This window comes from Leptonychotes weddellii, chromosome 2 (genome assembly GCF_054177405.1).
Source record: "Leptonychotes weddellii isolate Sample4059 chromosome 2, ASM5417740v2, whole genome shotgun sequence".
NCBI classification, from domain to species: Eukaryota; Metazoa; Chordata; class Mammalia; order Carnivora; family Phocidae; genus Leptonychotes; species Leptonychotes weddellii.
In genome coordinates, this window is record NC_138370.1 from 101,898,627 (window position 1) to 101,926,128 (window position 27,502).

The following is a 27,502-nucleotide window of genomic DNA, read 5'->3' on the forward strand; positions in this document are numbered from 1 at the left end:
GAGAATTTGTGGGTTTGGGGGGCGGGCCCCCATCAGGAAGAGCGCACAAAACTGCCCTTAAGTCATTGCAGAGCTATAGCTCCTGCTAGCCAGCCACGAGATTCTCGCGAGATCCGCCGCCTCAATACCAAGTGAGGAAATTGGGGGACGCTGCTGGGAGGGGCGTGGGTCTCGACCGCGCAGCTGCCGCTTCCATTACCTTCCTCCCATGGTCTTCTTCCGGTTCTCGATGCTTCTCTGAATCTGAGGGTTTCCGCCGCTCGTCCACCCTTCCCCCCAGCCCATGACCCGCCTCCGGCCCCCGCCCTCCCAGTCCAATCTCCGATCTGTTTAGTAAGAAGGTGCTGTTCCGAAAAAGAAGGAAAAGGGGGTAGCACAGATAAACTCGGCCTTGGACGTAGGAAGTAAACCGTTCCCCTTCACCCTTAGATTCGTCCTGTGCTCGCGACGGCGGCGTTGGCGGACTGATACGCGGCGGTGAAGAGGCAGGAGGAGGGGGGAGGGGCGGAGCGTGGCAGCTGGCAGTAGTTCCGTCAGAGCGGACATCTTGTGGCTGTGTCGTGCGCGTGAGCCCCGTAGGGCCGGGGAGGCACCAGCTGCCGCGCGGGGAGGAGGCCGAGGCCGCAGCTTGAGGGAGGCCCCGGCCCCTCTGTACGCGTGGGTGTGGACGGCTAGGGGAAGGGAAGGGAGGCCGGCCCACTGGCCGGCCGGGTAAGAGGGGAAATACAGGCCTGGGGTGGCTTGAGTGACCAGCCTGTTGGGTGGGGTAGGGTGGGAAGGTTGGGGAAGCCAGGGCCTCTCCTGTTTAAGGGGGTGGGGGAATGGGCGCGTCCTCGCGCCTGAGCCGGAGCCTCAGGGGCAGCACGGGCGCGTGGTGGCGGTGGCTGGGCGGGCGCGTGCGGGAGCGCGCTGGAAGGCGGAGTGTACGGTGGCGTCAGGGGCCGACACAGAATAGCTGTAGTTGCGGGGACAGCAACACACATCAAGTCTTTCCTCTATTATTTCTTTCCCCTCCCTGGCCGCACCTTTGAGCAGAAACCGAAAGAAGCCCGGCGTCAGTCCGGAGTCTCCTGTTTCCCCCTCCCCCCTAGCCTTTCTTTGCCCTAGTGACGCCGGCATAGCGCCGACTAGGCCCCGGCTCCTCCTCTGCTGGGCTCCGGACCCTGCCCCGCACCCACCCCTTTCTCCTACGCCTCTTCCTCTCCCACCCGGGTCTCTTCCTTTCGAGAGGCCGGGAAGTCAAACTTGTAGCCGCCCCTCCGCTCTTCCCGTCACCCTCGCCTCCTCTTCGGGCCGAAGCACGGCATAGAGGCTGTTGGTGGCTTTGCCACGCCACCCCACCCACCCCGGATCGCGACCGTTTTAAGGGACCTGGATTCATCAGGGTCTCATCCGGGGCCTGTACGAGTGCTGATCTGCTCCGTTTTTGCAAAAGGCGCCTGTGTCTGGCAGAGCCGGTGTGAGACGAAGAGACAATCCTTCCCTGCCGCCCGGATAATCAAGAGTTTTGGCCGGACCTTTGAGCACACACCGAGAGAGTGAGGAGCCAGACGAAAAGCACAGACTATGGCGCTGAAACGGATTAATAAGGTAACCCGTGGGGCTGCAGGGAATGGGGTCGTGGGAGGAAAGGAAGGCTTAGTCTCGGAGGAAAGCGTGGGGGTGGGGAGGAAGTATAATTACGAAAACGTCTCTCCTTGGGTCACTTCTGTTGGGGGATGGGAAACGCAGATGTACTTTAAAGAAATGAGGTTTAAAGCTAGAAACAACATTTGTGGCGAATGAGGTGTATCTTATGTTTCGGTGGAATCGGTGCAAATTAGGGGTGGGGGAGAGTGACTTCAGGCGCTTTGGTTCTGCTTCTAAAAGAAGAATTCTTGTTTGAGGGTCAGAATTGACGAGAGACGCTCCCGCAGATGTCATGGCGCTTCCTATTCTCGGTGCTTAAAAACTTCAGTTGTAAGAGAAAGGCTCTTGGGTTTTCTAGGGGGAAGAATCATAAGAAACTCATAGGGGAGAAGATCATTGAAATCTGGCGGGTCCCGAATAATTGGGAGTCGGTGTAGAAGTCTCCTGGCGGCTGAAATGTAGTGAATGAGACTAGTCAAAACTTCATCGACTCTGGGCAGGTTACACAAGAGTAAGTGGGGTTGGGAGGAGATGGGCTGACACTGTGTTACTACTTTCTATGTTTTGTAGTTAGAAACTTCTCACCCGAAGCTATTTATCAGAGGGACACCGGGAACTGATGTAAAAGGCTTCTGGAAGCTCCCTTCTTTTGGGGGGAAGGAGGGACTAGGGGTGTGATGGCAGTAAGAGAAGGTTCGGTGCACCTATTTTGCCTCAGCTCATTTAATAACACTCTCGGAGAAGATTGTTTCGCTACTTAAAACGTGGTTTGATATAAACTATCGCTAGAAGTTGAAAAAATAGGATTTTTCGAGGCTCGGGATGGGGGGGTAAGCGGAACCTCCACCTCCGGTGGTTTAGTCTCATTTTCTTGCTCTAACTTTATCCCGCATTTTAAGATGGCGGCTGCTTTAACTGGTTCAGGCTTTTTCCGGCATCTCCTTTCATAATAATATGAAATAATATTCTTTGTTAAATGTTAACTTTGACATCAGATTGTACACAGCTCTTAAGACAACCTGCTCAAGACTTTATATTCAAACTCTGAGACTGTATTTCCCTTTTTTGTAACTTGTCTTATGTGTGGTGTGTTTGATTCTTGCACAATCGAGGAGGGTGGAGTATTTACAGCTAACTTGAAAAAAATGTCATGGAATAAATTCAGCCTTACTAAAACTAGAAGACAGAGGAGGTTGTGGGTTAGAAACTTCGGTTTGGATGGGTTACTTTTTTTTTAAGGGGGCTCTACGTGGAAGGAATGGCAAGGACTTGGCTTTACTAAGTAGACTTGATGCTGCCTAATTTTATTTAATACGTGTAACTTTGGAGTTTATTTGACCAAATGTATTATGAAAGATGATGGTTCAGATCTTCACGCAATGTATTAAGGCTGAAATCTTGAATTTTGATTTAGTCCATCATTGCATTGTCATTGTGAGTTTATGTGAAATATAAACTTAAATCTTTGTTTTTGAGAGAATAGAAAAGGAAAGGAAAAAATTTTTAGGAGTTAAGATTTAAAGTAAAAAGGATTAAGCATCTCTGACCACTTCTAAGGCCAGCAATACATTGGAGAAGCACAGTCATATTTTACAGCATAGTTAATACAAAGAATATAACATTCAGTACGAATCAAAATCTTTTATATATGAGAATTAGTTCAGGTTACTAAGATGTGGAATAATTTCAGATCCATAGCTTTTTATGTGTGTGGAACAGAACACTTTAAAGGAAGGTCTCATGGATTTTTTTTCTTTTACAGGTGATACCCAACTCCTGTGACAGCCCTTACTGATTTAAAAGCTCTAGAGAGGCAATATAATTAAGAATGTGAACTTTGGGGTAAAAATACTCCAGTTAGAGTTCTAGGAGTGGACAAGTTATTTGTATGCCTCTCTAAAATGAATACTTGTTATGTATGAACAATAGTTGAGTGCCTAGTATGTTCTAGACACCAGGGATGCAGCAGTGAGCAAAACTAGGTTTCTAGATTTTGTTTATTTTAGGATTAAAGAGGTTAATGTGTGGCTTTGAACAGGCCCCTAGCACATGGCACTCAGATTATTATTACTGCTATTTAATATCACTATTTTTAATCCTCAGAAACTTTAATTAAAGAACTTCCCTGGTTTAGTTCTTCCATTAATACCAGATTGTCTTCTGTTGTAAATATTTTGAAAGTATGCGTAATACAGAAACTGGATATAATAGTTTCCAAATTGGAAGAAACAGTGTTTATGTGGGACTGTTAATTCAACCTGTAGAAAGTTTTTGAAAGGCACGTGGCTTGGTATTTAGCTGTTAGTGTCAGAATCACAGGATGAAACTTGAAGAAAAACCAAACAAAAAATCCAAGATCCAAACAGAATTTTAGTGAGTAGAGAGGTAATGGGAAATGGCTCGTTTAGGGACCTCTGTTCTAGAAATACAAGGTCAAGTAGGCATTGATGTTAGTATAGTATTTCTTGTGTCATGTATCTCTTTGTTTTGAATTTACTGTCTGAAGCCCCCAAATTCCAAACATTAAGATGTCCGTACTCGTTGTTGATACTTTATTGAAATGTTTATCATTGGGATATTTTTAGCCATTTTTAGCCACTACTAATGGCTGGCCAAGCCTTTGGATTTGTTTTTTCCTAAAGCTACGTTGCAGTATTTTGAGTATTTCTTAGACCAGGCAGCCTTATCAAATAATCTTACTTGGTTTTCTACTATATTATTTATTTAATAAGCTGTAGTATGGTTTTATAGGGCTATTTATTAAACAACAAGAATCAAAAATGGGAACTCCCAAGTTGATTAGTGGTGTTTGAGGACCATAGACAATTTTACTGTTCCTATTAAACAGAATAACTATGGTGCTTGTATTTTGGGGAAGTTTAAAAAGAACTTTACATAAAATATGTGAGCCGAGCCTAGAGGATTAATGTTTTGAGTGTTTGCAATGTGTCAGAACTATTTGAGACACCTGTATTAACTCATTTAATATTACAACAACTCAAGGAAGTAGGTACAATTAAATTGTTACCCCATTTCAAGATTAGAAACCTGAGGCACAGAAAGGTCAAAAAACACCCAGAGTTATACCATGGCAGAATTGGGATTTGAACCTGCACAGTCTGGCTCCACAATGTGTCTTAACTGTTCTGTCATCCTTTAGGTTTTTGATAATCAAAAAGGTTTTCTTTTGCATTATTGTACTGCTAATAATAGTTAGGACTTAGCATTTACTATGTACCAAGCACTGTTCCTAAGCCCTTTATAAGAATCAACTCATTAATCCTCACAACAGTTCTCTTGAGATAGATGCTCTTTACCATTCAATATTATACATAAGGAAACAGGCACAGAGAGGTTAAGTTCCTTGTCTAGTCACACGGCTAGTTAAGTGACTAAGAGATCAGATAGTCTACCTCAAGAGCTTAAGTTCTTAAACTCCATGCTGTTCTGCTATTCTGAACCATTTCGATTTCTGTTCCATCAAATGAATGAATGTTACTTGGTCTTGCTACCTGAGATAAGCTATTGCTCTCCTTTCCCAGTTCACATTTAAATAATTGGGATTTGACTTTACTCTTACTCTCAGGTTATAGCTAACTTGTGAACTAAGACGTTCACTAACCTAAGTTTTGAAAGCAGGAGTGAGTTTCTTTTTGATTAGTCTCTTCAAGGACTATGGGAACTACCAGGTGCCAACTAATTGCTAGGGGTATCTTAAAATACACTTATCCCCAAAGAGCCTGTAGGCTGGATACATGGTTTTGCAGGGGTTTCTTTAAGACCCTCAAGGTGCTTGTGTAGCCAGCTAAATTTGTGGGATGGTTGTGTGACTCATGGATGCTAATCACGGTGACCTTGGTGTTTAATTTTATTAAGAGTGACTTACTTTAACATTGCTTATATCATCCTCATCTGCAGCATTGTAGTTTTCGTTGTTCCTACAAATACAGTTGAATACTCTTACTAGAACTAGGGGGAAAACTATTACTTGTATCTGTTGTTAGGTTATATGTTACTTAATTCAAGGATTCAGTACTCCTTGTTAGTCTAATACACAGTCAATTCTTGAAGATTTTCCAAATCCTTTTGACTATAATGATCCTTTTCTAGTAAAGAAGATACTAGCTTTCTACTACTGACATAAAAGTTTTCAGATTAAAGTCTCTAATCTTAGATTGGGTTTTGCATTCTATATTGTTTGTGGGTTTTGACATGAGTTGCATTTATATATCAGGATATTGAGCAGAGATCTTAAAAAATATAGTATATGGGATCTTAGCAGATCTATGGAATCATTTTCTCTGGGAACAGGCATAATTTTGAAATGTCCCCTAGGTGATTCTGAGGCCTGCCTCTGGTTAAGACCCACAGACCTAGGGATACTCATTTAATCAATACTTAACTGAGGTTTTGCTCTGTTTGGCACAGTAGTCTAGTCCCAGGAGATAAAAAATAAGGAAGCCTGGTCATTACCCATGAGAATCTCTGCTTTGAGTGGAAGAAACAAGCACATAAACACACGAATAGGTGTTTGTCACCTTGCACAACTTAGCTTTCAAGAATATAAATCAAGTATGAGAAACACTTACTGAAAAGAAATTAAAAGGGAATCTTTAGTCATATTATCAGATTTACCCATTATTATTAAAGGTAGTTTAAATATTTTACCTATACTATATTTTGTCATTTTAGAGTGGTTTTTCTAACTATACTTAATTCTCAGTGTCGAACTATTTTGAAATTAGCAAAGTTAAAGTATTTTCATTCTTTAACTGGAAAATTTGTGTTCTTGATTTGGTTTTGCTACAACAGCAATGATCTTATTTGAAAATTGAACAGTGTAATTAAGAACAGATGCGTTTAGTGAATAACTTACTAGCCAAGTTAACCTTGGTAGATAAGATTCTCAAAACTACCCTCTGCCTTGTTATTTGGGGAAGAGAAAAATTCAGTAAAGTGTTCTATACTTTCCCTTAAACATTTGATTTTTATCTCCAATACTTCCAACATAATCTTGTATCATTCAGACTTTGAACTTTTCATAGCTGGATTTGTCATATTTTGGCCTTGTAGGTTTCAGTTGTGAATCACTACTTGGTTACTTATTCATTTTTAGGATAGAGTACTTGTTCACATTCATCCTAGCCTTGTTATCATTTCAAAGCTATTGTATAATTGGATGTTTTCCACCACTGGACTGCTGTTAATTTTGTTTTTTAAAATCTATGAAATGTCTTGTATGTTTTTATGTATCAAAGTTGAAAACCAAAATTTGGCTTTCTGGTTTTGCTCATTTAGAATAGTGCCTATAGAAGAATAGCTTTGAATAATTTTAAGTGATTTAAGTGGTGATCTAAAGAAAGAAAATGGTAGTAGTATTCATTCAATCCATTCTTTATATCTTGTCTAATTAGACGAGCAAGCACACTGTCTCACCTGTAATTACAACTAAATAGGAAATTAATATATTGTCAGTGATACAATGAGACATGGTTTATCTGTTAATCCTTAAGCTAAAAGAAACTTTCAGGATTTCTCAGAAATTATAAATTCCAAACTAAAATGATTTTAAAGTGACTATCCCTCTCATTCTTAAGTCTATAGTTATATAAGGAACTGTATGGGATCTGTTCAGATCCCATAATATTTTTGCCAAGCTTCCTTCTGAAATAACTTATGGTAGGGATACATTTCTGAAATGTTTGCTGTTTCCTTCGTTATCATTTGTGTCTACACATGGTATATAGAAATTTCACAACATTAAACGTAGTAAAAAAATTGTTTGCTTCATGGTAAACCTGATCTTCATAAGAACAATTAGAGCAGTTCTCATCTGCCTAATTAGGCAATTAAGTGTACTGCATTTTGTCCTGTCATTGGTCTGAATATGTACTTTTATATTTTGCTAGGTTGTAAAGGCTCCTTGAGGGTGATTCTTACCTCAAAATTTCTTGTAAAGGCACTCTTCTTGCCTCCCACCTCATGGCCTCATCTCATCCAGCCCCCAAGGTAGTACTTTCTGTTGCTCAGTGTAGGTTTTAAGAGGCAAGGACTGTCTTTATAGTGCTGATTCACATAGTTATACACATCTTGTCTTTAAGTCAAAAGTTTTTAAAGAAATGGACTCTTTAATAGAATACAGGAAATTACCTTTCAGTAATGGCATGAACTTCTGAGTTTTCCCAAAAGTGATGATGGGAATTGTATCTATGCTACTACTATCATTATGACCTTTGTGTGATAACGTATAAGATGAATGGTGGAGTATGGGATAACAGGTGATAGTGAACATGGTGATAATTACTGTACTCAAGGATGGAACCCATGAACTTGGCTTTACCATAGTAATCATCTTTGTTTTCATAAATGCTGACTTTGGTTATGTTAATCTAACATACAAGTGGTGGCTATCATTGGAAGAATGTTTAGCAGAATGTTTAAAGATTTTTTTTTTTTTTTTATTTGAGAGAGAATGAGACAGAGCATGAGAGGGGGGAGGATCAGAGGGAGAAGCGGACTCCCTGTGCTGCGGGACTCGATCCCGGGACTCCAGGATCATGACCTGAGCCGAAGGCAGTCGCTTAACCAACTGAGCCACCCAGGCGCCCCTAGCAGAATGTTTAAATGGTTATTCTTAGAGGCATTAAACCTTACTGGACACTGATCTGGCATGGCTGCTGTGTAGCTTCATTATTCATAAATAGTTCTTAGATTTCCAATTTATAAACTCTTTAAAGGCAGAGACCATTTTTTATACTTCCCTATCATTTCTGTATACCTCTGTGTTTAATACCTTGGCTTCCTGTTCTTCATAGTCTATGGTTAGTCATTTCACTTCTTTGAAATGAGTAAGATGTAGCGAGAGAAGCAAGAAGCAGATATTTAGTCTGTTTAGACTTCTAAGCCAGTGTCTCAGCCTTTTCATGATTTTCTTCTAACAGTCAGCGGTCAAAGAGATCCTGTGCGCTATAATGATCAAAGATGATCAAAGATCTTTCTCAAGATAAACTGTAGACTTTCTCTTATGAGTCCCAGAAAAGGAATGGTCAAACTCCTTACTGTGTAATTATGTACCTCCAGATGAGAACACTCAATGGCTTAAGCTGTACTTTTGGTGTCTTTTAGAGAGATTTGCTTGACTCCTTATCCTGTGAGTCTGTTTAGGCTTTTAAATGGAAAGGAAGCATATTTCTAAGGGAGAAGAGGCCTGGATTCTCATGCTAGCCAGGTGTGCGGGAAGGTTTCAGGAGAAGCAGTTCAGAGGAAGATGATCCAAAAAGGAAATTCCCTCCAGGAGAACACACCATGGCAAAGAGATGTCTAACTTTGGTGAGGTTTTATTTTTTTATGTCCTTGTATGCCCTTGGTCCATTTTAGTGTCCCTTCACCGTGAGTGGAGCCATTAGCAACTAGTGTGTACCAGTCTCCCTGCCAACCTCTTTGCTATTTTAGTGGTCTTAATAGTTGGCCAAGAGCCCACCTTAATAATGCTGGCCTTGGGGAAAGAGATGGTTAACAGTATGAAGATTTACAGGTGCTAAATGTGAGCTGTTCTCTCTGGTCCTTGCCACTGTTCCTCTCTACTAGGAGGCAAAGAGCTAACGGTTTCAATTCTTCATATAATTCTACAAATTGTTTTTGTCCCTAAAGCCTATGAAAGTTTAGGGTTTAAAGTCATTTCATAAGTTAAAACCAAAGGCAAAATTACTTTTGAAAATTCTTTGAGTGGGTGCTTCATTGAAAATTGATCTTAAGTCCAGTAAGTACACCTTGAGTAGAACAGAGTTGGGTTGGTACAGTTGAAATTTTTTTCTTCAGTTTGCCAAATGCCATATCAAATTTTTTAAAATACATCTTTGATGTAAGGACACCCTTTTGAAAAAGCAGCCATTTGAAATCTATCCCTAGACCTCTAAGTTTCAAGTGTCTAGTAGATAAACTAAAGCTTAGTATGTCCTACATTTGAATGCAATCTTTCCCCTAGTGTAAGGGGTTCTGATGTAGAGTAGAAGTAAGGCCTGTTTCCATAAGATTGTTGTAAGGGTAAAATGCTTGTTATTTAAGATCTTTTATCATCCTCAGTGACTTAGTTCTCGTGTTCTTCTCTCACCTGAATTACTGCTCTAGCTTCCTAATGTAGTTAACCTATTTTTTTGTTCTTTGTATTAGGGATTCCTACGATAGGGGGATGAGTCTGTGATACCCCACAAATTAAAATTTTGTGCGGGCTTATGTGTATTTGGGGGGATAGAAGGTCAGTAGTTACTCAGTCTTAGAAGTCCTTGTTATAAAAAGTTAAGAGCCAAAGTTCTGAACAATATATATATAGAGAGATACATAGGTATAGGTCTATGTAAAGGTTCATAGTTTTTTCTCTTAAAATTTGAAGACCTGCAAAACAATGCTATATGTGAAAAAGATACATATCTAGTAGTGTATAAAAATGTGGAGAAGCCAAATTTGGCATAATCTGTTACCTTCTGTGGGGGAAAGGGAATGGAATTTGAGGAGTATGTGAGGGATCTTCAGTTACATCCGCAGCATTTTTTTTTTTTAATATGAAGGTAATGTAGTAAAAATGTTAAGCTTTACTTAACAGGCTGGGTACACAGATTCATGGGTACTTTTAGGCTATGACCTAGTAAGTTAAAAAATTAAAAGCATTCCTTCTAGTGTACTATTGACCAAGTACATTTTTTAAAAATAACCAAATTGGATTTGTTTTATTCCTGCTTAAAAACTATCCATGGTTCGGGGCCCCTGGGTGGCTTAGTTGAGCATCTGACTCTTGGTTTCAGCTCAGGTCATGATCTCATGGGTTGTGAGATTGAGCCCCATGTAGGGTGCCCTCTGTGCACCCCTCCCTCCACCCATGCTCCCTCACTCTCACTCGCTGTCTCAAACAAGTAAGTAAATCTTAAAAAAACAAAAACAAAAAAACTATCCACGGTTCCCATTGCCTTTAGGATACTCTTTGACATATTCAAAGCTCATGAAAGATCCAGCCATGGTTAACCTTTGTGGTCACATGCGCTGCTTCCTCACCGGTGCCCTGCTGTGTTTCTGGTATGCCAGACTATAAGCAAATTTTTACAGCCTGTGTTCTTTCACACCCTCAACTGAGTTTCTCTATTTGGAATGCTTATTCCTCTCCATCAAGACCTAGCTCAGTTGTCACTGTTTTTAAACCTAGGCAAGGTTAGTGGTTACCTTTTTAGGATTCACGAAGCATTTGGATGCCTTTATTTTAAGCACTTAAGTTGTCGAAATGTAGTTTTTTGTTTTTGCATTGTGCTTACTATAAGCTCAGTCTGTTGGGAAAGGCATTCATGTTTTATCTTGGTATTATTCAAGCCTAACCTGCTGGACACCAAAAATGCAGTCTTCCTGTAAGTGAATAAATGTTTTGATAGTGAAACTTTAATAGCACATACTGCACTTTTCATTTTAGAAATGGATTTAAATAAATCTCTGGTTTCTGTGATTAAATTAAAAGTTTCTTTTTTTTTTTTTTTTTCTTTTTAAAGATTTTATTTATTTGACAGGGAGAGACAGCCAGAGAGGGAACACAAGCAGGGGGAGCGGGAGAGGGAGAAGCAGGCTTCCCACAGAGCAGGGAGCCCGATGTAGGGCTTGATCCCCAGACCCTGGGATCATGACCCGAGCCAAAGGCAGATACGTAATGACTGAGCCACCCAGGCACCCCAGATTAAAAGTTTCTAGACAGGACACATGACTGCTCCCTCTAGCTTAATTTTAAGACTGCTTCATTTAGATTTCTTTCTTACATGTTTTTCAAAAAACAAGACTTGAGCATTACATTGTGCTTTAGTGGGATAGTCTATATGGGTCCCAGTAGCGCTCTACTTAGAATGGGTCTCCTCACTCTTAGGGTTTTCCCCAGCCTTGGATTTATTAGAAGGAAACTGGAGTGGTTAACGATCAAAGGAAATAGCTGTAGGAACCCAGAGCAAGCTACAACCTCAGGGACTGAAATGGCATGTGTATATGCCAGGTCAGCTCTTACTATCTCTGCTGCTCAATGTGGTCTCTTTTTCTTTGGATTCACCATGTAATTTCGGGGCACATGCCTTCCAACAGCTCTAGGTCACATCCTTACAGCTCCTGATTTAGAGAAGGAAGAAGTGTTCCAGCTTTAATTTGAAAAACCAGGCAGAGATGGATGGACTTCATTAGGTCACGTCCTGGCTTAGGTTACTTTCCAACCCTTTGAGCTAATCAGAGGCTGAAGGAACAAAATTCTGTGATTAGCCTTGTCTGAGTAATGGGTGATTGTCAGCCACCATTAACCAAACACCATTAACTACAATCACGTTTGGAGTAAAGGAAAAGCATTTTCATGAAAGCAGGTTAAGATATTTATTGAGTAGACAAAATGTCATATATATAGAAGAGCGTCTTAAGATGACTTGTTACTCTGCTTTCTCAGATTTTTTCCTTGCTAAGATGCTATTGTGTAATCTCATTTGCTTATGCTATGGTCATAATAATGTCATGAGAATTACTTGTTTTCTTAGAGGTGAGTACTGGTACATGATAGGAAAGACCTGTTTTGATACTTAAAATAACTTTGGTCATTTTTTTCAGTGTTGCATTTAACGTAGATTTTAGTACGTAAGGTAATTGGCCTAATTTTAGATCTTTGGTGATTACTTCAGAGGTGTCTTGGTCATGGAAAACTTGAAAAATAAGGCACTTAGAAATTATTTGAGAATAAGATCCTGAAATTATGGGAGGGAAAAGCTGAAATTAGACCTTCACTCTAGAGTAATAATGCTGGCATATAAAGGCTTAATGATTTATAAATATTGTGCCTAAAAACTTGTTTCTTCTATAAGAAACATTTTCTTACATTTTTCATAATTAAAATGTAATTTTCAAATGGATGTTGATATGTTCTAGATCAGCTTTATAGATTCTTGGAATTGTATTTATAATGAAGTTGTTTCAGGGTTTATATATATATTTTGTATCAGCCTATCATTAGATTGGTTTTTATTTAAAAATAACTGCTAGATTTTCTTTTCAGGCATTTAAATAAGTGAATAATTTGGGATAGATCACTGTAAGAAACTAGGAGGTAAATCTTTGTGGAAAGAGGGAGAGGGTGGTTTGGAACAGGTAAGTTGTGTTGGGGGAGGGGGCGGGTTGGTTTTTTTTTCTTTTGAACCCTTACGTTCCTGAAGGAGAGAGGGAATTCGACTGCATAAGTTAACTTTTGGTATTTTTTTTGGTGGGCCAGTTCAGCAGAAGAACTTGTTATATAAATAAGCCTTGGAACATGGGAGAATTTTGTTCATATCAGTTAGACTAGACTACTTGATTCTTACCTACAGTAAAATATTTATGCCTTGAGATGATAAAGTAGATTCCCATTATAACAAAAGTGGCTGATTGAAAACTTACCTGGCCTATGAAAAAGTAATTTGCTTGATAATGGATAGTCAATTCAAGTTGCAAGTACATTTCTATTTTTATTCAAAAAAGTATAGTTTTCAAAACTTGGTTCAGAATCATTTGATATTTTGTGAGGGTGTTTGTTTTTATTTTTAAGCTAAAAACCATACATGGTTTCTTTTAACCATTTGTTTAACTTCCATTCAAGAGTTTCTGTAATTCTACTGATCAGGATCAAAAGTGGTTGGAATGAATTTTCTCCCATTTTAAAATATGCTGAACATACAAAGGTGTATTTACTAAGGCAAGCAGAAATGATCTGATCTTCCATTATCCTGAGATTGTGAATCCTGGGATCTCTGGCTGTTTTGATAATACTAAAAGCAGATCTGGTATGAGTTTTCAGAAGCAAATTAGCAGAGTGTATCAGAGCAACCTCCCCCCCCCACCCCAGTTTTAATTGAAATATAATAGACTTGTAACGTTTTTAGTTTTAGATATACTACATAGTGTTCTGATATTTTGTGAAATGATTACCACAAGGACAACTCCTCCGCATTGGTTTTTGTTGTTGTTGTTTTAATGGAGTGAATTTGGATTAATCACTCCTGAACAATTGGCTGTTTCCTAAAGTGCATTTTGACCATATGATAGAGGCAAATGTTTGCTCTAGTTATCTCCCTGCAGTATTGTATATTCCCTGTCTTTCTTAGAAGCCCACTATTACCTCATGGGTTTATAAGTCCCTGTAGAGATTTATATATAGGTGTATATAGTTAAAGTTATATTCTCTTAAATTAAAAAAAATAAACCACTGTATTTTATTACATTATCCATATTTGTTACATACAAGTCATGGAAGAGCCAAGTACATATTTGTAAATATAAGGTCAGATGGAATTTTAGAAACTGCATGTTTTACAACAAGCAAGCTTCAGGTTCTTCCAGAGTTGTAATTTTACTGAACATTGTATAAAAGACATTGTTGAGTTGCAGGAATAAAATCAAACCAAAAAGGATACCTACCTAGCCCCATGAGAGAGTTTTCAAGTGGAAAATGAGGTCTGCAGTTAGTATGGTTCAGAAATAACAGGATTTAAGATAATAGAAACGGCGAGGGCCTCTGAGATGTCCAGAATTTCAGCAAACAACATGAATATTGAGAACTGCTTTGTCTAAGTTCTTAAGCCATGAAAGTATCTGATAAGAACTTTTTTTAATAAGGACACCTTTTGTTGGTGTAACAATTTTCATATCTATGCCTACTGTCCCAAGATCTGGACTATGGCTACTTATGCTTTTTCTCCTAGAATTTATTAATGTGAACTGTGATTGTATGTTCCTTAAAGAATGGGGTGAAAATTCTTTTCTTGCTTACGTTTTTTTATTATGGTTACATGACCCATCATTTTCTGTTTTGGTATAGGAACTTAGTGATTTGGCCCGTGACCCTCCAGCACAATGTTCTGCAGGTCCAGTTGGGGATGATAGTAAGTAACTCTCAAGTTGATTTTAATGGCTAATTTCAAAAAAGCTAGTACATTTTTAGATAACAGTTTTGTTTTGTTTTTCCCTAGTGTTTCATTGGCAAGCCACAATTATGGGACCTGTAAGTATTAAGAATTAAAACATTCTGCTTTTAGTTAAAAATTCAGCATTGACTTACTTGTATTTAACTTATATTTATTTTATTACATTGTAGTACTGTTTTGGAATTGCCATAGTTGTACTGTTTTTGAAAGACATAACAATTTAATGAATTAGTCATTTGTTACATGTGCTATGTGTCTGTCCCTGTATTCAGGTTCTGGAATATAGCATCTCTAACCTATCAAATATTTTTTCACTTTATCCTAGTTTTTCTTTCATAGTAATGTAAAGCATTGTCACAGAGCTTCCCTTTACTTATAGAGCCAGTTAATTTATTGACTCTATCATGGTGTTACTCAAAGATCTTATTCCTGTTGCTGCTGAAAGTCTGTTTTTGTTGTTGTATTTTGATATTTGATGCTTTATAGAACCTTAGTTTTTTACAAAATTTGAATATTTTTAGGTAGAAAGTGATATTTTGAATACAGCAAAATTCCTTTCTATCCTGGGTAGATAAGAAACTGTATATGCTGGATAATTGAATATTCAGAATTATGGATACCATCTAAGAATTTCACAGAATTAGAGCGCAGTAAAACAACCTGGGGTAAGACTGTATCTTGCACAATACTTAATATTTTTTTTTACTTGGAAGGCACTTGAGGATTTCTATTTTTAAGTTATATGTATGTCTTAATCTGCACCCCCCCCCCCTTGGTGGTTTAATCTCAACATAATGTCAATAATGTACTTGGTGAGATAATGGTCAATAGATAGATGTCTGTCATTCTAAAAGAAGACATGCTCTTGGAAAAGTTAGTAAGTTTTTATTCTGTAGTTCTGATTTTGATAGCAGTAATTTTTTTTTTCTATCTCAATCAATGTGATCCCCCACTATGTGCCAGCCATTAAGGATAGACATGGTCCCTCTCATTCTTTAGGGAACTTGAAATCTACTGGGAGAGACAGGCAATTAAAATAAGTGTGATAAGTTGGGAAGTAAGTGATACATAAATGAAGTGCTTAGTGGGAGAAATTTTCTGGGAAATCATAGCAGGGATGATTGAGTTAGAGTAATTCTGAAATGTTAGGACCTAAAGGTAAGGAGACTGTGAATCAACCTAAGTTAAACTTGGTGGTGGTCATGGTGGTGGTGGTAGTGGGGGATATTTAGCATCCTAATTTGAAATATATCTGTATTATCCTAATTTAAGAAACCTCAGAGTCAGAATTGTTCACTTCCAGTTACCTCAAGGACTGTTTTTACTGTTGTAAATTTTATTTTGCTTTAAAATATTTGGTAACAAAATTGTGATTTATTTATTTTAAATACATAGTTAACTTAGTGTGACTTTTACCCAGTTTGGTCCACAGAACACTTTGAAAGTTGGCAATCTTCGCAAAAAAAGCCAGACTAGACCTTCATTCCACAGCAATAATGGCTTGGGATGGAGTAGCAGCTACCTCCCTTTTTTATATGGAGTTTGTGTCTCACACTTTCTATCCACTTCATTGTGCCTACCTAGATTCTGTAGGCACTTGCATTTGTAATTCCTAGAATTTTCTCATTATAGAGCACCAATTTTCAAAGCAGAGTACTCCGTAAAATACCTTAACATTTCTAGCAAATAAAAGCTCGTCTTTGATCCAGATGGTGCTTTAAGATGACCTCATTATAAAAATTAGTTGTCAGTATTAATAAAGCACTAAAGAGTTGATAATCAAGACTTCTATGGTGTGCATAATAAACCAGCTCTTTGCAACCAGTGTGATATTTTTCTGCTGGACTTAGAGACTTCACTGTTTATTGAACTGTCTTTCCAAAAGGTAAGGAATATACTTAGAGTAAATGAAAGTGAAGTGTGAGTAGTTTATACTAGTAATTTTCCAGAGAATAAAAGAAGATTGCTTATCCTGACCTTTTTGTAGCTGTTTACCTGATTTGCTTTTATTTTCAAAAAACATTTTTCACTTGTTTATACCTATTTCAGATTGTGGCTGTTCCCTGTAAATTTTTTTCAGCAACCTTTTAATGTGTATTAATGATAGCTCTGCTTTTAAAAACAAATACTTGATTATCAGAACTATTTAAATATTCCCTGATGAACAAAAGCAAAAACTATAAATAAGCACTTGTTTAGATGCCAATTTGCAAATAGTTAATAGTTACCCTTACTTGTAGAGTCATCAATGAAATAACTCATTCTTATTTTGGCTTTTGATTGCATTTTTGTGATAAAACATCACAGTTCGATTAGATAAATAATTGCTTTATTTTGTTAGTATGTGACATGCAGATTGAATGAGCTAAAACATAGGGCCATTGGTGGCATAACAATCCATATATTTGCAGATTTGCTGAAAGGATAAATGGTGACAAAAGTAGTTTTGCTTTGGAGTACTTCTTAGGTCAGTAAAAGTGATTGGCAGTGCCACATAACTAAAGGTTCCTAACTAAGGAATGGAGCATCTAATTTAAGTTTTAATACAGTTAATTATTGAATTTTAGCGTTCTATAGTCTGGAAATGTTCTCGATCATTAAATTTATGAGGAAAATGCTTCTTTCTAGTAACTATTTAAATTGGCTGATTCTTTCTGAAGGTAGGATACTTTGGAAGCACAAATACTAATAAAAACTAAACCTTTGAAAGAATTGACAGAGCATTGCTGGCTATGTGGTTTTTTAAACTTTGGTTGTTTTTATGTTTTTTGTTTGTTTTTGTATTAAGGGTAGTTCCCATTAACAATTGATGCACTTAGGAGAAATTAACTCATCTGATATTTATACACTTGATTTTTCTATAATTGGAAATGGAGCTGACATAAAGATGTTTTGAAGTTATTTGGAGAACCACACTGACTTCCACCTAATCTTTGATACAGTAATGGAAGAAAGTACCATTTTTGGGTAATATAACATAATCTTTGGCAGCCTGAGCAAAATCAGCTGCAAAAACCATCTGGTCAGATAATTCGTTCATAGGTATTTTCTTATTGGTCCATAAGGGTTATTTTTCAACTTATTTTAAGTGTATTCAGTTCTTGCAAAGGCTAATGATGCATGACAGCTCTTCTCTTCAGTACCTTTTTAAGGAACTTTGTAGTCTAGAGGAAGAGGAAAATAAAAATAAGTTATATAAGTATGTTGGATAGTAATAACTGTGTTGTATAGAAAGGTATAAAAGAAGGGCAACAAGCATGTTGAACTAAATGAAGGGAAGGCTGTATTATCTTTTTAAAGACATTTAAGCTTGATATGGATCCTACAGTGTAGGTATGGTCCTAGAGATGAAGAAGATAAGGATACAGATAAGAATAGTTCAAATAGAAGAAATAAATACTAGGAGAAAAAGGAGATGTGAAATATTTTAAGTGCAGTAAGGAGGGCATATTCAGGAGAAAGAGGTGGAAGATGAGACCAGCTATATTGGTGGGAAGGAGATCATAAAGCACCTTGTTGTATGCTTAGTTAGGAGTTTGTACTTTATCTTGAAAGCTGTGCTAGATTTCAAGCAGGGATGTAACTTGTGTTTTAGGACAACAACAGCATTAGGGTAAGGGATAAATTAGAAGAAAAAAACAGTGAAGGCAGGAATACCAGAAGTAAGCCATTGCCATAATATAAACAAAACATAGTAAGATCTTGAATGGAGTAGTGACAGCATAAAGGAGAGGAAGCTAGTTGAAGAGATTTTTAAGGATCTTTAAGATTAATAACTACTATGATCGGTGATCTGTTCCTGGTTTGTGGTTTGAGTTTTGGACACATGAGACATCCAAGGATAAATATTTATAGGCATTTGAATATATATGTCCTGGAATTAATAAGTATACTAGAGAAAAATTGAAGTATGGGTCAGGAGATAGAAGCAGAAGATGGATCTGGGGGAATACCAGCACTTAATGGTTGCCCTAGGGGAGGAGTACAGACACTGAGAAGGAGCAACTTTGGACTGCAAATTGGAGTTAAAACCAGGGTGCAGAAGGTGTCTAAAGAGATCCAGAATAAATTCTGAATTTCTAAGACTTAGGTCAGTTTACTGATGAAAGTATTCTTTGTTTTCGTTATTTTCTGTTTGCTTTCAGTTTATAATGAATTTGATACAGAGCTTCAGTTTTTTAGGTAGTATACTTTGGTGACCTCTGGATCTTGTGGTTTTACCAGTTTTTCCTCTTTGTGTTGATGGAACTGTAGTGTTAAATTTTAACACTGAAATACTTTCATCCCTAAGTTCTTTTTTTTTTTTTTTTTTTAAGTGAAAAGAAATTTGGCTTTGCCTAAATCTTAGCACTAGATTGCCTTTATTCAGAAGCAGTCAGATACAGTACTTGTGATTGTATGAAACTTGGAATAAAAACTTAGAACTTTGGTAATGTGGTTTTATAAAAACTTTTACTGTTTAGGAGAACCCTCAATGGTTCATTATACACTGTATAAACATTTTCCATATTAGTCTGTTTTGTAAAATTATGCCATTTGAAGCATCTGTTCCCAGTTAATTTGGCTGTTAACAAAGGTATGTTATGTAATTCAGATCATATTCTGTGCTTTGATTTTTTTCTATACTTTTTATATGCTGCTTAGCAGTCTTAGTTTTTTGAATTAAAATTTTGTAGACAATATGAAAAGAAAGGACTTTGGAGTAAGAAGGACACAAATTGTAGCTCTTTCATTATACTAGTTGTATGTTTCTTTGAACTTCATTCTTCATCAGTAAATTGACATTTTTCCTCAAGTTGCAGGTATGCCCTGTTCATTTTTCGTAATATTTGCAACATTTTATTGCATGTCTCTTCTTTACCAGAATGTTAGCCCATCAAGATAAATTCTTCTCTATGTCCCTTACATATACCTGATCTATAGAACAGAGTTAGATTTTTTTTTTTTTTTTAAGATTTTATTTATCTGTTAAAGGGAGCACAAGCAGGGTGTGAGGGACAGAGGGAGAAGCAGACTCTCTGATGAGCAGGAAGCCCAATGTGGGACTCGATCCTGGGATTCCAGGATCATGACCTGAGCTGAAGGCAGACACTTAACAGACTGAGCCACCTAGGCATCCCAAGAATCAAGTTAGATTAATTCTAACTATTTCACAGAGGGCTGGGAATTAAATGAGCTGTATTAAAAGTGTTAGATTTGGAAAAGTTTTTACTTTCCTGACATCCAGAATGGGCATAGTAAAAGGCTTATAATTAGCACTGTGCACATACTCTCTCTAATGGAGAGGAATGGATGTTGGTAATAACTGGGTTACTGTAAATTGTCACAGACATCACCAGGTAGCTTCTTTGCATATCCAGAAGCAGTTAAGCAGTTTTCATGTTTTCAGCTTTTACCTTAAAGTTTTTAACGAGGTCACTGTCTTTTGTCCTCACTCTGATCCATTTTGACCAAGTGTTCTTCATAAGACCTGGGTTTCAGTCTTGGTTCTTATACCACTTGTACACCTAAATTATTTCTTCAAGTCCCATTTTTATTTTTCTATAAAATGGGAATATAGTGATATCTTTTTCCTGCTATTGGTTAAATTAAATGTAAAATTCTACCAAGAATTGTTTCCCAAATGTTATTTATTAAGAGAGTTTTTCATACTCAGATTATAATAAGCAAAACAACAAAGGAGGAAGAGTGATGCTATAGCTTGAAATTTTCTGTTTTCTGTTGAAGTGGAAGAGCATATGTTGCACATTGTTTTCCAAATCTAGTAATCCTGTGTATTGATTTGTTGTGGAGAATTCAGTATGCTTTTGAAAAAAAATCTTCCATGCTTTTGAGGGCACCTGGGTGACACAGTAGGTTGAGCATCCAGCTCTTGGTTTCAGCTCAGGTAGTGATCTCAGGGTCCTGGGATCAAGCCCCAAGTCAGACTCCATGCTTAGCAGAGTCTGCTTAAGACTCTCTGCCCCTCCGTCCTGCGCACGTGCACCCGCACACACACGCACACACTCTCTAATCTTAAAAAAAAAAAAAAAAAAAACCTTCATGGTTTTAAATGAGAATTTTGAGGGGTGCCTGGCTGATTCAGTTGGAAGAACATGTGACTCTCAATCTCAGGGTCATGAGTTTGAGCCCTATGCTGGGTGTAGAGATTACTTAAATAAATAAACGTTTTAAAGAATGAAAATTTTCAGGAGCCAGTTGGGAATTAAACTTAATTTAAAACCTATTTTGTTTGTTTTGCTTCACCTGTTGAAGGTAGTTATGGGTTAACCTGCAATAGCCAACATTTTGGTTTGCCAAAGTGACCAGAGTGGTGTGTTGAGGTACAAAGCCCATATATGTGTATATGGCTATCATTAGAGGAAATAAATATAAGACCTTATTTTCAAATTCAGGTTTGATCTGTAGTACTGTATATAGACTTTATTGCTACGTATACTTGGTGAAAATCAGCATCTGTTGGTTTCTGGTTAATTTTTCAGTTCTTTGGTGACTTACATAAAATGGGGTCTAAGTAAATAAGGGTTCATTGTTCTATAGTAAATTTTGATTGTGTAGTTTTTAGTAATATGAACTGAATTGTGGAATAATTTAGACTACTGCAGCATAAACAGGTAATCTTGGCTCATGTTAAAGAAATGCTTAGAAAATAGAAATGTACATGGATTATTTAGGAGTAATATTTTAAATATCAGAGTTAAAAAAAAATAGAGTTAAGCAAATTTTTCTTTTCACAGAATGACAGCCCATACCAAGGCGGTGTATTCTTTTTGACAATTCATTTTCCTACAGACTACCCCTTCAAACCACCTAAGGCAAGTATTTGCCCCCAAAATCCATTAGTAAATAAGATCTGTGCATTATTTCAGAGGAGTAGAATATTCTTAGAAATCAACGTTCTACATAAATAAGGCTAAATTGCGGTGGGGTGTGTGTATGTAGTGAATAAGAATAATTAAGGCTAAATATATCTGTATTAAGTCACCAGTACAGAATGCTAACTTTTAACCTTTAGTTAAGAGAGCAGTTAGACCTGGATTTGAACTTTGTAAATGGAGATAAGAACTGACTTATCCTTAATGTTGCAAGACTTTGATACATTAAATGGAAGCTTTTCCCACCGTTTATTATGCTCATACAGATTTGTATTATTAACCTTTGTAATAGTAGGCTTCAAGTATTAGTTTCCTGTGCATTTGCCCATATTGTTGCAGCCTATGCTATGTTTGTTGGGGTTCACATGGGCTGTCTTTCAGGGGTTTGCATTTGCATATATAATAATAAACCTATCAAAACTTAGGGTTGCTTAATGCACTGAGGTGCCTGGTGTACAGTTATTAAAAGCATAAGGTCTTGACTCTTCAGAGCAATTAACATAAAGCCAACCTGTATGAATAACAATAGAAAATAACAACGTTGGCACTTCAGCCATCTTTGCAATCCTGTTATAGGTGCAGTATAATAGTTACTTTAGATGAAACACTTGCGATCATTCAAATTTTATTTTATGTACAGTGGAAATGCAGACTAAAACACATACCTTTGTAACTTGATACCTTAAATGAGTTGGTCTATAAATTTGGTTTACATTCTGAAGTTCCTTTACTTTTTAATGAATGTTGATTACTGTTCACAATGCTCTTTTTGATACTGAAGAGCCAAAGTTAACCTTCAGAATATCCCATCATATCATTGATAGTAAAATTTTTGCCACAAAGTTACATTTTCCATTTTAATTAAAGAGAGGTAGCCCCTGAAAGATCTTGATCAGAATATCCGAACTTGGTTCTGTAATTTCTAGTCCTTTAATGTGTATAAATAGGTTTCAGCCATTTGAGAGTGTGAGAATGTGTGTGTGTGTGTGTGAGAGAGAGAGAGACACGCAGTATTGTAAGCCTTGCTTAAAAGTCTTCTATATATTACTTGGGGGGAAAATACCTAAAGGTTTTTATTTATTTATTTTAGGTTGCATTTACAACAAGAATTTATCATCCAAATATTAACAGTAATGGCAGCATTTGTCTCGATATTCTAAGATCACAGTGGTCTCCTGCTTTAACTATTTCTAAAGGTAAAGTATTTTTAGAGTCTCGAGCTGCTCTGACTTTTTAATTAAAGGAGTTTGATTGGGGCACCTGGGTGGCTCAATCGGTTGGGTGTCTGCCTTGGGCTTGGGTTGTGGTCCCGGGGTCCTGTGATCGAGCCCCGCGTCGGTCTCCTTTGCTTGGCAGAGAGCCTGCTTCTCTCTCCCTCTGCTGCTCCCCCTGCTTGTGTGCTTGTGCTTGCGTTCTCTCTCTGTCAAATAAATGAATAAAATCTTTAAAAAAATGAGTTTGATTTTGGGGCCTACTTAATATTATGCCGATGTTTTGGTAAGAGGTGGGGAAGAAAAAAAGTTACATTTTATGCTTTTAGTGGTATTGATTAAAGATTTTGTGGGAAAAAGTTAAAATTCAAATTAGGGTATAGGCATTATTTGCAAATATATAGTAAAGTTTCTTAAATAGATTTCTGTAGTATTTTCAATCCTAGGCCCACTCATATCTCAACTCGCTTCTGCGTTTTACAAAATGGTAGATCTAAAGTTTAGTAGAGCTTTTAAATCTTGGTTTCCATTATAGGAAGATTCCGATTTTGCTTTCTTGTGTTTATTACAGTATTTTTTTAGATAAAAAGCCTTTTAAAACAATTTAGTTAGGTGTTGTGTTTAATAGGTTGTTCCTACCTAGTAATAGGCTAAAATTATTAGTCGTGGAAATGTCTCTAGATTAATTCTGGTCTTCTACTTTTAATAAGGGTCCATTATATGACATCTCTAATAGATTGTCTAGTCTCCACATGAATATCCCAGATAGAGATGGAGTACCTCCATCATTCTCCATTTTGAATGACTATGGTGGCTTTTGTCACCACCACCACCCCCCCCACACACACACACACAAAATGACCTACCACAAAACTACATAATGGGAAGGAAGTTTGCCTTCCAGTAAATTTTGGTTTTTGGTGTTGATTAAGCATCCCTTAGGTACAAAAAATGAAGTTTTTTTAATATTGCTAATTAAGACAGTGTTTCAGATACATGTTGGTATAATGAATTTGAAATCACTCTTGGAGAGGAAAAAAATCCATTTTGGTGAACGCTGCTATAATTTCAAGTGTGACATAATTGTTTTTCACCTTCTTGGGATACATTCCAGTTTCCTTGCAAATCACCTCTCTTAACACCATGTATTATAGATCTGCATGTATACAGATAGTATACAGACTCAGTATCAAGAACATCCTAATAGTAGGTTCCAAGTTTATCACTGTTGGGAATCAACACTATGTTTCTGTAAATGTGGGTTGAATTTTATGTGTGTCCTCCTGCCTTTTGGGTTTAAAATTATATTTGCTGTAATATATATTACATTAGTACTGTCTTTTATGGTAATGTTATCTTTGAAGATTTTCATAACCGCTCTAAGCTTTTATATGTTAAAATTTTATAACACTTTGCAGTGTCTGGCACATAACAGGCATACAAAATGAATTAGATATATGCTCTGTGATGCTTGGTATCTTCCAAGTTCATATATTGAACAGGTCAGGGTAAGAACTATTAGAGTTGAGAAGGCTCACTTAGTAATAGAGCTAGATCTCCACATTCATTTAACCAGTACTGTTAGTTTATAATTATATTCAAGGAGACAAAACACAGTGGAGAAGTTGGGAGTTTTTGTGAAACTCCCCTGAGGGTAGAGCAGAGAATGGATTTGTCTTTTTAAATATTTATTTAAGTAATTGCTACTGTCAACATGGGACTTAAACCCACAACCCCCAAGATCAAGAGTCACATGCTTTCCTGACTGAGCCAGCTGGCTCCCCAAGAATGGATTTTTTCATCATGCCTTAACAGCTGAGAATAACATTGCACAGGTGTTCCCTGCATATTCTTTGCTAGATTTCCCCCCTCAAAGTACCAAGAAACTCCAGTTACTTAAATTCTTATGTCACTTTTTAAAAATGATTATTAATAAGCTAATATAGCATCATTTGAATATCTCAGAACTCCTGAGTTGGGCAGGACAAAGCTCTATTTCTAGCATTCCTTATTTACCAGGAGTTTGTCTCCTATGAAGCAAAATCTCTCACTGACATTAAGGTACAAACTAAAAATCTTTTGAGGATTGACGTTTTTAAATATACTTTTATTTATCCAAATTCCCAATGCTGGGTAACAGACTTTTTTTTTTGTTCTTATTTGCAGTTCTTTTATCCATTTGTTCACTGCTATGTGATCCAAACCCAGATGACCCCCTAGTGCCAGAGATTGCACGGATCTATAAAACAGACAGAGATAAGTAAGTATGTAGTAATTTAAGGAAATAATATAAAGAGTGATTTATCTTAATGAGCTAGGCTTATAGTCTATTGTAAGTTTTGGCAATGCCAAGAAGATTTGATGATTTATTTCTGGTAAGATAATAGTTAAAATGTACAGAAAGGTAGTTTTTGAAATGGGATTTTTTTTTTTTTTTTTTTTTTTAGTTTATGTGACCGTGAATAGTCCCTCTAAAACGTTCTATTTTTCTAACATGTTCAGTGCTTTGTCACTAAGTTTTTGGGAAGAAAGCAAAGTTTTCTTTACCCCAATTATGTTTTGAAACACTGGTACTGTTACAAAAATTTGTCTAAATTTCTCAAATATTTGAATTATCTTTATGTACGACTTCACCATTATAACTTTGTTGTATGTTATAATTAATGCCAAGTATACTTGTTCAATTAGGTACAATAGGTTAGCAAGAGAGTGGACAGAGAAATACGCTATGTTGTAGGGTAAGAGGATCTGCACTCTATGGTGCGCTTATTCATGGTACTGCCAGCACTTGAGTGCTGCATGTTTTAAGGCACTTTATTAACTAACAGAAGGTAACATTTACAGTTTTTTGAAAACTGTACAGTTAACTGCTTGATCTCTGTTGAGCGTGAAAGTATACCCAGTAGTCATTATTGCTTGAGAGTACTTTTGCATGGCAAAACAGTTATATATAGCACTAGTAAGAAACTAAAGTTTAAGTAGTATCTTTTTCAAACTACTATGGTATTTACATTTTAAATTTGGCGTATTTTAACCTTTATACCAGTACTATATGGAATGTGGTGATTCAGTTCAAATTTGGCCAAGAAATAATAACGTAAGGGGAAAACACTTTTAATAAAGCTTCTAAGCATCTAAACTAAATGTTCATTACTGACAAGCATGCATTAATATCAACTATACTTTGTGGCTCCTTGTATGCTAAATGAAACCTTTGTTTTAAAGTGCTGGCTTTTTGAGAGGGTGTCCTTAAATGAGGTAACCATGAATGGTAGAAAGAACTTCTATATGCCAAAGTTTAGAAAAATGGTTGAACCATGTTTAGTTCTTGGTTTGAAATGAAGCTAGTTAATATTTTACAAAGTTTAAACTAGAAATACAAATCTAAAAGTTCTCTTGTGCCCTTTGATGTATATTCATTTCTTAGTTTAAATCACTATTTTGGTAAGTAGCCTATGGCGCATGGATGTAATACAGGGAGAAATTGATAGCATTTGTCAGTATTAGAGATGTTCCTCAGTAATAAATAACGTTGCTCTTGTGTGAATTATCTGTTGATCTTTTAAACAGATGCCCCCAAGTTGCACTCCTACTAGAGATTCCCATTTATTAGGTCTCAAGTGGGGCTTGTTAGCTCCAATCACCACCCTTTCTAAAAGTAACACATAAGTGTTCTAATTAACACATACGTACCAGTCCCACCCACCTCCCTCTTGAAAATTGCTTTTTTCACCCTCCTCAGTGTCTAATCTTCTACCTGTGCTTAAATTTAAAAGGTATTTTCTGGTATTACCCAGGCTCTAGTAATTTCTCAAGGTCTAGGTTTCACATAAAATTGTTTGGTTCCAGCTTTGATGGAAATTTCTATAGATGTACAGAATCTGTGTTGTACTCAGACATAAGCCCATGATGAACTTTAAAATACTTTTTTTAATGTTAAAATTTGTTGGAATGGATACTAATTTTAGAATTTCAAATAGAACATTTAACTAGGTGGTAGGGGAGAGAAAAGGTCTTTGATTTTTGTTAGCCTCCCCAATATCAATGCCACCTTATTGTGTTTGTTAAAATATTTTTAGTGTATTGGAAACATTGTATTGGAAGCATAAGGTTTCCATTCCCCACATTGCTTTGAGTACCAGTGCTTTTTCTCCATGAGAGATGACTCCATGATGAGTCTGGAGGTAAAATAGCAATCTTTTCCTTTAAAGTATTAAGAATTCATTTTTAACTTTTTAAGTAACATCTTCTTTATTTACAGGTACAACAGAATATCTCGGGAATGGACTCAGAAGTATGCCATGTGATGCTACCTTAAAGTCAGAATAACCTGCATTATAGCTGGAATAAACTTTAAATTACTGTTCCTTTTTTGATTTTCTTATCCGGCTGCTCCCCTATCAGACCTCATCTTTTTTAATTTTATTTTTTGTTTACCTCCCTCCATTCATTCACATGCTCATCTGAGAAGACTTAAGTTCTTCCAGCTTTGGACAATAACTGCTTTTAGAAACTGTAAAGTAGTTACAAGAGAACAGTTGCCCAAGATTCAGAATTTTTTTAAAAATGGAGCATGTGTATTATGTGGCCAATGTCTTCACTCTAACTTGGTTATGAGACTAAAACCATTCCTCACTGCTCTAACATGCTGAAGAAATCATCTGAGGGGGAGGGAGATGGATGCTCAGTTGTCACATCAAAGGAAGCAGCATTATTCTAGCATCCAGTCTTTTTTTAAGCCTTCCACTGTTAGAGATTTGAGGTTACATGATATACTTTATGCTCATAACTGATGTGGCTGGAGAATTGGTATTGAATTTATAGCATCAGCAGAACA

General features: G+C 37.0%; 1 protein-coding gene and 1 long non-coding RNA gene across 10 annotated transcripts in view; both read left to right on the plus strand.

Annotated features, from left to right (window-relative positions):
• Window positions 1–27,031, plus strand: part of UBE2D3 (ubiquitin conjugating enzyme E2 D3) — a 66,095-nt gene extending 39,064 nt beyond the window's left edge. The window contains exons 1-9 of one of the 9 annotated variants that reach the window (XM_031027327.2): window positions 25–131; window positions 1,436–1,590; window positions 14,474–14,537; window positions 14,625–14,656; window positions 21,317–21,394; window positions 22,545–22,650; window positions 24,832–24,925; window positions 25,354–25,403; window positions 26,927–27,031. In XM_031027327.2, the coding sequence (XP_030883187.1) occupies window positions 1,567–1,590; window positions 14,474–14,537; window positions 14,625–14,656; window positions 21,317–21,394; window positions 22,545–22,650; window positions 24,832–24,925; window positions 25,354–25,402 (447 nt within the window). In that variant the 5' untranslated portion in view covers window positions 25–131; window positions 1,436–1,566 and the 3' untranslated portion in view covers window position 25,403; window positions 26,927–27,031. The other 8 variants (XM_031027326.2, XM_081812081.1, XM_081812083.1 and 5 more) reach the window with 8 other exon arrangements.
• On the plus strand, window positions 1,597–7,446 carry LOC145720151 (uncharacterized). Its single transcript, XR_014142927.1, has 2 exons — window positions 1,597–2,140; window positions 3,392–7,446. It is a non-coding gene; the product is annotated as an uncharacterized LOC145720151 (long non-coding RNA).
• Window positions 27,032–27,502: the final 471 nt, after the last annotated feature.